The sequence below is a fragment of the Crinia signifera genome, chromosome 12, assembly GCF_055691185.1.
Source record: "Crinia signifera chromosome 12, ASM5569118v1, whole genome shotgun sequence".
Lineage (NCBI taxonomy): Eukaryota > Metazoa > Chordata > Amphibia > Anura > Myobatrachidae > Crinia > Crinia signifera.
Genome location: NC_139228.1, coordinates 8,921,350 through 8,934,248, shown reverse-complemented (window position 1 = coordinate 8,934,248; position 12,899 = coordinate 8,921,350). Strand labels below are relative to the sequence as shown.

Below are 12,899 nucleotides of genomic sequence, written 5' to 3'. Positions count from 1 at the left end.
GCCAGCTCTCCCTGCTCTTCCTGCTTCTGAGCCTGTGGAGGCTGGCCCCGCCCACCACACTGACTGAGCTTCGTGAGGCCAGCTCTCCCTGCTCTTCCTGCTTCTGAGCCTGTGGAGGCTAGTCCCGCCCACCACACTGACTGAGCTCCGTGAGGCCAGCTCTCCCTGCTCTTCATGGCTGCTTCTGACTCTGAGCATGCGGTGAGCTGCCCCCCCCCCCCCCCCCCCCATACTGCCTGGTCCCTGCATCTTCCAGGCTGGAGCAACACAGCCAGGTGAGTGCTGTGTATACTGGGGGAGTGGGGTGTGTATATGATGTGGGGGTTTATATAATGTGGGGGTGTATATAATGTGGGGTGGTGTATATAATGTGGGGTGGTGTATATAATGTGGGGGGTGTATATAATGTTGGATGTGTATATAATGTGGGGGGTGTATATAATGTGGGGGTGTATATAATGTGGGGGGTGTATATAATGTTGGGGGTGTATATAATGTGGGGGTGTGTATATAATGTGGAGGAGTGGGGGGTGTATATAATGTGGGGTGTGTATATACTGTGGGGTGTGTATATAATGTGGGGGTGTGTATATAATGTGGAGGAGTGGGGGGTGTATATAATGTGGGGTGTGTATATAATGTGGGGTGTGTATATAATGTGGGGGTGTGTATATAATGTGGGGGAGTGGGTGTGTATATAATGTGGGGGAGTGGGGTGTGTATATAATATGGGTAAGTGTATATAATGTGGGGGAGTGGGGTGTGTATATAATGTGGGGTATGTATATAATGTATATAAAACAGATAATGTATGGGGAAGAGGATGATGGACACGGGAGGTAGGGAACACAAGTTGGGAAACATAATATGGTTTCTTTATACTATGGGCGGTATTCAATGAGCCTGATTCGCCAGGTTTTTATGGCGAATTTGTGCTGTTTGGCGAATTTCTGACAAAAACGGTGAATCACCCTATTCAATGACCACATGGCGAATACATTTCAAGGTTTTTTTCGCCATGATTCACCGAGTAGCAATCGCTATCTTTTTATGGAGAAGTGGAATGTGAACTTTTAAAATAAAGTGTTTTGTTTTTTACATTTGGTGTAAAAAAATCAGGAATTTTATTCTGAGGAGGGGCATGCTATTTTTATTCATGTGCTGTAAGCACATGAATATATATTTAATTTTAAAAATAATATTTTTTTTTTTTTTTTTTTACACAGCAGCCAGCAGGGGGCGCCGGAGCCGAGCCGCTCATTACATATTCATATATTCACTGCACGATCATTACGATCGTGTGTAGTGAATATACGCTCCCCTGCTGGCGACCCCGGGGGGGCAGCCTGTGCTGCCTGGCACCCGGGGAGCCCACCTAACCCCCCACAAAGGTCTGGGCTAGGCAGAGAGACTACCATCTCTCTGCCTGGCACCGTCCTCAGGCTCCCTGCGGCAATCGCCGCAGGAGCTCATATTCGCCAGTCAGGGGCTCGCTGCCCCTGACTCGTTGAATACCGGAGAATACCGGAATCCAAAAAAGGATTCGCTGCACCTCGCAGGTATTCACATTGAATACCGCCCTATGTATAAAAAGAATCTGAACCTGATTTTATGTTAGGAAATCCCTACATTTTTCTGTGTGTAGGTATACTCCAGACCCTGGCCAAAGCAGTGGCACTTGGGAACTGATGCAAAAAAATATACATTTTTTTGCACCAGTACTGTACTGTGGTGAAATGGGTAATAGCGCCGGTACTGTGGTGAAATGGGTAATAGCGCCGGTACTGTGGTTTAACATGTATACGGGGCACTACCATTTTGTGGTTTGTGTATAAGCAGCTCTACCATGGCATAACATGTATATGTGGCTCTACTGTAGCGTAATATGTATCTCCTGTGTGATGTAATGTGTATAAGTTTCTCTACTGTGTGGGATAATGTGTATAAGCGTCTCTACCTGGCATAATGTGTGCAATGAGCTCTACCTAGCAAAATGTGTATAAGTGGTTCTACCTGGCATAATGTGCACAAGGGGCCACTCACTTGAAGCTACTCTATAGAGTTCCCTACAGGTCCAAGTTGGACCAGAAGCTAGGGACACCAAACTAAAATTTGACCTTGTCCCTCAACCAAACAATGTTCTGACACCTCTGCATACAGGAAAAGTTGGAGAATCATTTGTCACACTTCATTTATCCTATTGGTGATGCAGTAATCCCGCCTTCTGTTATGTTGGCTCTGCCCATTTTTTTAAAACAAAATTTGGTGCAGCCCACATGAGGCCACTTCCAGAAATTTTCCAGGGCCACTTTTAGTCCCCAATCCGCCCCTGTTCTTATTCCATTCATCAATTTTGTATCACTTTTTTTGTACATAGCTATGGCCTCTTTACAATTACTAACACTTAGATTAAGCGAGGGCTGTATAGGCATGAGGGCATTTAAGAGCCTGTGAATTTTGTTTAGGGCCTAATAAAGTTGTGTGAACAGTTCATTACCTAACAGTTCAGGTGATTGATAGTTAGATCAGCCAATTAGGTAGAAAAGGGGTGGTAGCTTATGCAGGGGGATATAAAGGGGAGTCAGATGATGCTGCTTCCTCTTCCTCTGATTCCCACCCTTTCTCCTTTGCTCTTTTCAACTGCTACCTGGCCTTTCGGCCTTCACCTTAGTCGGCTTGACAGAATTAATAAAAAAGTGGCGGGAAGGCACTCTCGACCAGCGGTCAATTTTGAGGTACAAGTGGTCACTGTGCGGTATTGCCACCCTCTGCCAGCACGGCTGGTGACTTCCTTGAAGTGTCCTCGCCATGCCATAGGAGGGGCGGTAAGACCGTCACAGTGCGGGCTGTGCCTAATATTCAATAGAGGCGGTTCATCGCCCTGGTTATAAATTGGGGCGTTCCAATACCCAGAGAAGCCTTGACGTAGTGGGCCCTTGTGGGCTTACCCATGTATTTGCAAATATATGTAACCAAGGTCTCTGAATCCTACTGGTTTGTATATTTGTTAAGTGCACATGGGAATCCTGTCAGCTGATACAGGAAGATTATACGCTTTGCCTTACTTACACCATTTTGCTGTGAAGACGCTATAGGTTGCTATGGGTGACCATGCGTTGTGGCTCCTGTGTAACAATATTCTGTGGTTATGACTTGGCCTATGAGGATGTGTAACTGCATCCTGAGGCGCAGGTCCCATCACGTGCGTAGTCTTTCCTCTCACACATAATAGCTGTGCAGACAACTACCGCAGCCACGGGGAGATATATAATTATAGTATAAGCACTAGACTCACAAGTATATATTATGGGTAATTATTCTCTGTGTTGTTTACAGATAGACTGGCGTCTGGGTTAACCCCTACCTGAGCAGTGCACTGAGGGGAATCATTATCATGGTGGACCTGAAGCATCCTGTTTCTCTACAGAGGTGCAGGGCATGCTGAGACTTGTAGTTCCACTAAAGGCTGGTCACCTTGACATTTACCATAATTTTTTCCAGTTTTTCATGCAGTATTTCTCCTCCTATTCCTTCAGTTTTTACACCCTATTAAAACATTTCATATTTATAAGGAAAATATATTACAAATAGGCCCTTATTCAGATCTGATCGAGGTACAAATTTGTTCTCAAAATGGGCAAAAGCATGCTGCACTGCAGGTGGGGCAGATGTAACAGTGAGTTATTTTGTTTCTGTGCAAGGTAAATACTGGCTGCAATTTAGATTTCAGTTTCAATACACCCCACTCAAATCTAACTCTCTATACATGTTACATCTGCCCCACCTGCGGTGCACATGGTTTTGCCCATTTTGAACTGATTTGCCCAAATGTGTACTGCGATCAGATCTGAATAAGGGCCATATGGTGACGTTTGGGGTTTATGCAGGGTTTCCTACCCTCCCGGAATGGCCGTGAGGGTCCCGAAAATCGGGTCACCCTCCCGGCCCCCCGGAAAGGTGGGCAACCCTCCCGGATTCTGGGGGACCCCCACTCCCCCCCTGATTGCGGATCCCCCCCCCCCCCATACCACGGCGTTTAAATGACCTTATCTCTGCAGATCTCCGGGAGGGGGCGGGGCTAAAGTGTCATAATCACGTCATTTAGCCCCACCCCATCCAAGGAGATAGGCAAATTGAGTAACTTTCCTTCATAGGGACGGGGCTTAATGATGTAACGTTTAAGCCCCGCCCCCCGAACTCCTGCTGAAAGTTTCCTCTCCGGGCTTCTCCCGGAGAGGAGCTTTTAAAAGTCGGCAACCCTGGGTTTATGACCATGTGTGTATATTGGTGTGTCCGAGCAGGTTGCCCCTTATTCCTGTATTTGCTTATGACTTGGTGGGAGCTGCCAGACTGATTGGCACATGGGGGGGGGGAGGGGGGGGGGGCTGCTTTACATGAACTGAAAATGGTGACCATCGCTCATGATTCACGGTTTGTAGATACAGGAATTGGACGCCGGGGTCTAGGAAGTTGGCGTACAAGGACGTAGACCCTGCACCCATCATGCCTTAAAAAAATGGGGACATAACGCTCTCGGCCCATTCTGTTTGCCACATCGCTGACCACCCCGTTGTTATGTATCCCTGACAGTAAAGCCGTAGAGGCCCATTTATCATTCAATATCTGCAGCTAAGCCAATAGGTTAGCCGCAATATTAAGTATCCCCAATTGTAAGTAGAAGGGACGACAGCAGGAATCTGCTGCGATCCCTCCAGTCCTGCCTCCCCCATAGGTTTCTATGGGGGATACGATGCTGCCATATTTACCAATATCCAGAATGGAAAGCATCCAGATATGGGTCCCCGGAGCTACCGCCATCTGTAAATGGTGAAGGCCTATTGTAGACTATGAGCTACTCACTGCACCGCCGGCTGGGCAGAGGCAGAACTCTAGGAGGCATTGGAGTTATCTGCCACCGGGCTCCTGCTCCCAAGGGGTCACCTCTCCTCCCCAGCGAGTTTGAATCAGCCGTCAATATCGCTTCTGTGGCTGACTCCCCCTCCTAGCAGGACCTTAGACGTCACACTCTATCCTAAACATACATTTTGGCAAGTGTAACACCTATGACCAATACCTATCTTGCGTCTGGTCAACTGGGAAAAACTTATGCCACTGGGCAGTGGGTTTCCACTGAACCCTCCGCAGAAGTGGCCTCTGCGCAGCATGGCCAGCGCTGACCACGCATGTGCAGAACCCTGGCATTCCATATGATCGCATATTGCAATGCGGCTCCCCGTCCGTATATGACGTTCTGTCTCATATTTCATCCATTTTCAATAACTGGTATCTAAGCTTTTGAATTCCCTGCACCTTCTTTTTAAGTGCCTGATTCAGAGATGATCGACTTGTGATAATGCGCACAACAGAAATCAGGTCTGAATAACCCCCTAATTCCACACTCCCTTTATTCCTTGAGGCACAATCCCCGTCCCCTTTAAGTTAGACTGGCTATTTAGCTTTACTATTATAGGTTGAGTAATCCTTATCCAGATATCCGTTATCCAGATGAATCTGAAAGCCATAGTGTCCAGAATGTACATGGGGACATGATCTGTAACTGGCACTACTGGGGACATGATATGTAACTGGCACTACTGTGTATATGATACTGGGGACATGATATGTAACTGGCACTACTGGGGACATGATATGTAACTGGCACTACTGTGTATATGATACTGGGGACATGATATGTAACTGGCATTACTGGGGACATGATATGTAACTGGTACTACTGGGGACATGATATGTAACTGGCACTACTGTGTATATGATACTGGGGACATGATATGTAACTGGCACTACTGGGGACATGATATGTAACTGGCACTACTGTGTATATGATACTGGGGACATGATATGTAACTGGTACTACTGGGGACATGATATGTAACTGGCACTACTGGGGACATGATATGTAACTGGCACTACTGTGTATATGATACTGGGGACATGATATGTAACTGGTACTACTGGGGACATGATATGTGACTAACACAACTGGGGACATGGTATGTAACTGGCACTATTAGGGACGTGATATGTAACTGGCACTACTGGGGACATGATATGTAACTGGCACTACTGGGGACATGATCTGTAACTGGCACTACTGTGTATATGATACTGGGGACATGATATGTGACTGACAATACTGGGGACATGATATGTGGCTAACACAACTGGGGACATGGTATGTAACTGGCACTACTGGGGACATGATATGTAACTGGCACCACTGAGGACATGATATGTAACTGGCACTACTATGGACATGATATGTAAATGGCACCACTGAGGACATGGTATGTAACTGGCACTACTGAGGACCTGATATGTAACTGGCACTACTGGGGACATGATATGTAACTGGCACTACTGGGGACATGATATGTAACTGGCACTACTGGGGACATGGTATGTAACTGGCACTACTAAGGACATGATATGTAAATGGCACCACTGAGGACATGGTATGTAACTGGCACTACTGATATATAACTCGCACTAAATATGTGCAAGAAAAGGATTGCTTAGCATTCAAATTCAGTGCCTGAGATTGTACACAAACCTTGTTTAATGCACAAATAAGATATATTTGTGTGTATTTCATGTGGTTGTTATGTTTATACAACATAAATGCAAGATACATTATTGAAATATAAACATATTCCGAAATATGAAATAATCCGTTATCAAAAATGCTTCTGGTCCCGAGCGTTTTGGATAAGGGATATTAAACCTGTAGTGAATTAGAGAAATTGCAGATACTGGTGTAAGTGGTTACCATCTGTGCTGGCTGGCATGTCCCTGACTCTACTCCCTTACTTCCTGTAATTGTGCCTAAACACTCGCAGTTGTCATGTTTATATCCTCGAATCTGACGTCAATATGAGCACAGGAACGAATACCACACACAAGAAACACACGTGCAAAGGTTGGGTGTTGTCGAATTTTCTTTCTTTACCATTCAAAATTGTGAGACTTTTTTTTGCATGTTTTTCTCACCCCACAATAGTCACAGTAGAGAACCATTTAAGACCTTGCCAGTGATATACGATTTGATATATTGGATTCTCGGGAAACGTTTTTTCTTTTTTTCTGGTTTCTCAGAAATATTGTCTTGTGCAAAGATCCAAGTGTCCAAAAATGATTTTTTTTTTTTTGTGCAAAAGTCAAATGTCCTAATTGGTATCTATAGCGGAGGTAAAGGAATTTACACGGGAAAGGCGGAATTACATCTCAAACAATATTACGGCTGTTCTTGTGTGGCTTTGGTTGGGAAGGGTTAACATACCGCTGCACAGTGCTACCTTACCTGCATATTATATGCTAATGATACAGCTGACACTGAAATGGGTGGGATTCCAATGTTCTGGGTGTTCTGTGCAATTTGTTAGCAGTAAAAAAAATATCATAGACTCGGTGAAAAGTCAAAAAATGTACTCGCAAAATTGTCAGCCTGTGTTCAATGTGTGTGTCGGACATTGGGATATGGGATCGGATGTTACACAGAGGCCTCATGCCTCCTTAATGGTTATTCATTGAAGTAGGAAAGAACTTGGTTAATTTGCAGCCCTACTCAATAAATAACCAGATGTTCGTTTTTTTCGGTCTTGAAAAAAAATAAATTTTTTTTTGTTCAAAATGAGTTTTTATGACTTTGTGTGTATTACCGCTTGCTTGAGCCGAGCGCTGTTGCATATGTGTGTGCAAGTCTGCTTATGGAAATAAGACAACGCAATTAGATTGCGGGAGACTAGAATGGACTTCCCTGGGTGGCCCAGGTGGGTTATGGAACGCATCCGGCGCAGATGCCATTCATCCTCAGCGACGGCTCCTAAGCACGTTCTTGTAGTGTACGGTTTTCAAGATTGGAAGTCGGTGTTAATTCTATTGGGATCAATTTAAGGAAATTAGCTTTCAAGAATTCATATAAAAATATGTTGTTACTAAAGTCAGATTTTCTTGACGTGTGAATAACGTATATATATAATCTAGTTAGATGCTAACGACTTAATCAATGACTGTTTAGTCATCGTCATCATCGTCGTCATCGTCATCATCATCGTCGTCATCGTCGTCATCATCGTCATCATCATCGTCATCATCATCATCGTCGTCATCATCATCATCGTCATCATCATCATCGTCATCATCGTCGTCATCATCGTCATCCTCTGTGTTGATATCTCCATCCAAAACATCTTCAATCCAGTCTTCCAATTCATCCACTGAAGGCAAGTCCTCTTCATCGTCCATGTCCATCCAAACACTATCAGCCTGATGGAAGAAACAACCAGGTTCCGTCATTTTCCAAACTAATGTAAAGTGCCTATTTCTATACATATGCGTCCTCATACACTGTGGCTACAGCTGCACCAAGCACTGAGGGCACCAGACTCCAACTAGGCTGCGCAGAACGTTTTTTCTCACTCAAAATGCGCGTATTGTTCGCACAAATAAAACAACTGGTAGCGTCTGTACAGTATTACACAGATAAATGTGATGTGCGACATTTGTAAATCTACAATGCAGCTGCCACCACTGCGAGGGGTGTTTCACTGACTTCTGAGGCGTATCAGTCAGGCCTTGCGTCTAGCACCTTATGGGATATAGAAGCTAGGGATATGAGGAGACACCTGCACCAGTAGCACTGCAGGACTCTCTTATTTATAGATGTGAAGATTATTTTGTAACTTTCCGGGGAAAAAAATCCCAGATAATTTTGCCATTTTCACCCAACCCGCGCATTTCTCCATCGCGTTTCAAATTTTGACATACAAGTCACATTTTCAGGCTTACACCATTAATAATAATAACAATTAGTAATATTGGGCCTAATTAAATGGCTACAAGATGCACAAATAACGTGAAAGGGCCCTGCGACATCGGATTGGGGCTTACTCTGATCTAACAACACGTTTTTCGTGCACCAACGCCACAACCGTATATCGCGTCTTCATATTCAACATTTACTTTCTGAAATCACAGGATGAGCGTGAAGAGATAACTGTACGACTGCGGGTTTATTGTTCAGATGCTTTGTCATCAGATCATGAGCAGAAGCCGCATGTGGCGGAGAGGCGGCTGGAGAGAGCAACAATTATATCCCAAAGAAAAGGGCACCGCGTTGGATTGAGGATAATAGAGCGGCTGCAATGGAGGCGATGAAGGCAGGGTGGACAAAAGGGGAGTGAAGATGCTTTCATCAGATGACTTCTAAATGCACGAAGCCTGAGGTGCATCAGATTTAAAGCTCTGCTGAGCAAATGGCGATGAGAATGAAAGAACAAGAGACATGGATGACGCTGGCTCTTTCATTGTCATCACCATTATAAAGAGCAAGGTTGGAGGGACTGCTGAATGAGGACACGTGTGCAGGCAGAATGTCCGCACTGGTGAGTCATGGACCAGCTAGTACATTAGACGTCCGTACTGGAGTGTGAAGTAGGGCAGATGAGGGAGACTTTAATCTGATGGTCACCTCAAATGAAGCCATCTGTGAATGGAATGCGCTATTGCTTCCTGACGTATGGTTGGAACTGTATCAACAAGATTCCTCTGAAAGAAAAAGCTAGGGCCATCATTGGAATATGGCCGTCCATTTGTATTAATCTGAAACTATGTGGTAGAATGGTATAAAATGGTGGAAATTACATCATTTTATGTGAGCTTTTCAAGGGTTGTAATGAATGAGTAGTTAGTCTGTAATCATCACCTGCCCAGAGCCAGGAGGTAGCACAGAGTCTGTAATCACCAACTGCCCAGAGCCAGGAACTAGCACAGCGCCTGTATTCACTAACTGCCCAGAACCAGGAACAAGCACAGCGCCTGTAATCACCAACTGCCCAGAGCCAAGAACAAGCACAGCGCCTGTAATCACCCACTGCCCAGAGCCAGGAACTAGCACAGAGTCTGTAATCACCAACTGCCCAGAGCCAGGAACTAGCACAGAGTCTGTAATCACCAACTGCCCAGAGCCAGGAACTAGCACAGAGTCTGTAATCACCAACTGCCCAGAGCCAGGAACTAGCACAGAGTCTGTAATCACCAACTGCCCAGAGCCAGGAACTAGCACAGCGCTGTAATCACCAACTGCCCAGAACCAGGAACAAGCACAGCGCCTGTAATCACCAACTGCCCAGAGCCAAGAACAAGCACAGCGCCTGTAATCACCCACTGCCCAGAGCCAGGAACAAGCACAGAGCCTGTAATCACCAACTGCCCAGAGCCAGGACGTAGCACAGTGCCTGTAATCACCCACTACCCAGTCAGGAACTAGCACAGCGCCTGTAATCACCCACTGCCCAGAGTCAGGAACTAGAACAGCACCTGAATCACAAACTGCCCAGAGCCAGGAACTAGCACAGCGCCTGTAGTCACCCACTACCCAGAGCCAGGAACTAGCACAGTGCCTGTAATCACCCACTGCCCACAGCCAGGGACTAGCACAGTGTCTGTAATCACCAACTGCCCAGAGCCAGGAACTAGCACAGCGCCTGTAGTCACCCACTACCCAGAGCCAGGAACTAGCACAGTGCCTGTAATCACCCACTGCCCACAGCCAGGGACTAGCACAGTGTCTGTAATCACCCACTGCCCAGAGCCAGGAACTAGCACAGCGCTGTAATCATCACCTACCTAGAGCCAGGAACTAGCACAGTGCCTGTAATTACCCACTGCCCAGAGGCAGGAACTAGCATAGCGCCTATAATCACCCACTGCCCAGAGCCAGGAACTAGCACATCGCCTGTAATCACCCACTGCCCAGAGTCAGGGACTAGCGCAGCACCTGTAATCACACACTTCCCAGAGCCAGGAACTAGCACAGTACCTGGAATTACCCGCTGCCCAGAGCCAGGGACTAGCACAGTGCCTGTAATTACCCGCTGCCCAGAGCCAGGGACTAGTACAGTGCCTATAATCACCCACAATGCCTGTAATCACACCAGCAGCAGTGTGTTCATGAGTCCTCAACAGATTATTGAAGGCAGACATTCCGTCACTGTGGTCCTGGGCTAGGGATTACTGTGGATAAATAACGCATCCTATAGCAACTGTGATACATGGTAACATTATGGGGTCAATCGCAGGCAATGTCGGCTATGCTGATGGTGCGCACCAGTATGTACCTGCTATGTTATGGTTGCACCAGCACATAAGTATTTTGTACACTGCTGCATGGCACTAAGAACGAAAATGTGTCACTAGAGAGATTTGGTGTGCAGCTGTTGGTGGGTGATTTAATGCCACAGCAACAGCACGACGTGGGCATCGCCCGCAACTGAATCATCCCACGTTACAGTGACGGGAAACCGTTTCAGTTAGATATTGGTGGTCAGCTGCAGGTGTAGAACACAGATGCAAGCATGGAAGCAGCAAATATGTCCTAGGGCATAGTGCCGATGGCCGATCCCTCCATGTGTACTTACATCTGTCACATTCACCACGCCGATGTGAGGACGGGACAGGTCAATGCCAAACTTCTCTTCCCAGTAGGGTATCAGCTACAGGAGGGGAGACAGCGAAAAAGAGGGGGGTTAATGAAGGGGTCACTGAGAAACACTTTTGCACACCACTCTTTCAATGCTTCCTGCGCCCATTCACGGCTTTCCCACACTCTGACTCCAAGCCTAGCGTGCAGGACATGTCACTCCGCTGTCCTAAGCGTGCCGCTAGGGTTCTGTTGTCCTGCGCGCTACTCAGTCCTAGGTATAGGCACAGCTATGAGCAAGGGAATGGGAACACTGCTGGCTTGTCGGGATACAGCCTGTCATTCCCACAGTGCTAATGACATGAATTATACTGCTGCATAAACCATAATGAGTTCTGTTGACACACAACAGTGTTCTAGAAAAGGGCCATCAGCTGTATGAGCGCTTTAATTTATAAATCACATTCTGCTGTCTCATATAAATGCCGGTTTGTAGCTAGCAAGTACGTTCACAGTTGTACACACAGGGGGGAAACCATTTGCAATCACCAGCCTTCAAATGGTTTCCCCCCTATTCGCAGCCGCCGCGTAAGTCAAGACTCAGCGCTGCAAGCACCGTGGGCAGATGCAAATGCTCGGCACACCTACAAATGTGATTGACACTTTCCTATTTCTTAGAATGGTCCCTGTTGCCTCCCTGGCTCCTCCTCCCAAATGCTGCAGAATGTCACTCATGCTGTGGGTAAGGCGGGACTGCGGGCAGACCCCCAAAAGCCACCGTATAATACAGCTCTGTCTAGCAATCCAGCAGGCAATTTCCTAGTACGGAGACATTTCATATCCTCACCAGGGGGAAGTCCTCTGGGTCGATCCAAATAATGCTGAGTTCTGGGTTATCGGTATTGTCTTCTGCAACCTCTTTGATGATCTGGAGGAACTCATAACCATCTGTAAAACAAAAAAGCGGATAGGTCAGTAAATGCGTCGTCCATGGCCTCGGGTTCATCACTTCGGCTTCTTGTCACTTCTGAGAGGTTCCTGTTGGGTTCCTTTATTTGGGGATATTTCTCTGTATTACGCGGTTGTACAGAACTATTGGACCGCAGTCTATTCCGCTTACAGGAGTCATGTTTTGTGATTTATGCTACTATTTTAGGTTTGTGCTTAATATCTGGCGCTTTACCTGGGTCATCCTCTTCTGCGAAAGCAACAATGTGGATACCATCCAAGTCATCGTCCTATGATAAAAGAGAATAACAACAATTAGCAAATAAACTCAGTATAATCTTTGTGTTTTTTTTTTATTTAGCAAGATTCGGGTCATACTCGCCCACTCTCCCAGAAGTTACGGGAGACCAGTGATTTTTGGCAGCCTCCCGTAACTTGGGAAGAGTGGAGGCTCCTCTGGCATTCTGCCCACTTCCTGGTGAAGCAGGTACAATTGGCAGAAGATTGCGGGAAC

General features: G+C 46.3%; 1 protein-coding gene and 1 long non-coding RNA gene across 2 annotated transcripts in view; one reads left to right on the top strand and one right to left on the bottom strand.

Moving 5' to 3' along the window:
• The first annotated feature begins 201 nt into the window (after positions 1 to 201).
• The window catches only part of LOC146050463 (uncharacterized), a 59,190-nt gene continuing 46,492 nt past the window's right edge, over positions 202 to 12,899 (top strand). The window contains exon 1 of the long non-coding RNA XR_014466316.1: positions 202 to 275. This is a non-coding gene — a long non-coding RNA (uncharacterized LOC146050463). The remainder of the gene's footprint in view (positions 276 to 12,899) is intronic.
• Positions 6,964 to 12,899, bottom strand: part of CASQ1 (calsequestrin 1) — a 49,608-nt gene continuing 43,672 nt past the window's right edge. The window contains exons 8-11 of the mRNA XM_083167483.1: positions 12,621 to 12,675; positions 12,285 to 12,385; positions 11,436 to 11,510; positions 6,964 to 8,283 (exon numbers count right to left, since the gene is read on the bottom strand). Of these exons, the coding sequence (XP_083023609.1) occupies positions 8,032 to 8,283; positions 11,436 to 11,510; positions 12,285 to 12,385; positions 12,621 to 12,675 (483 nt within the window). The 3' untranslated portion in view covers positions 6,964 to 8,031. The remainder of the gene's footprint in view (positions 8,284 to 11,435; positions 11,511 to 12,284; positions 12,386 to 12,620; positions 12,676 to 12,899) is intronic.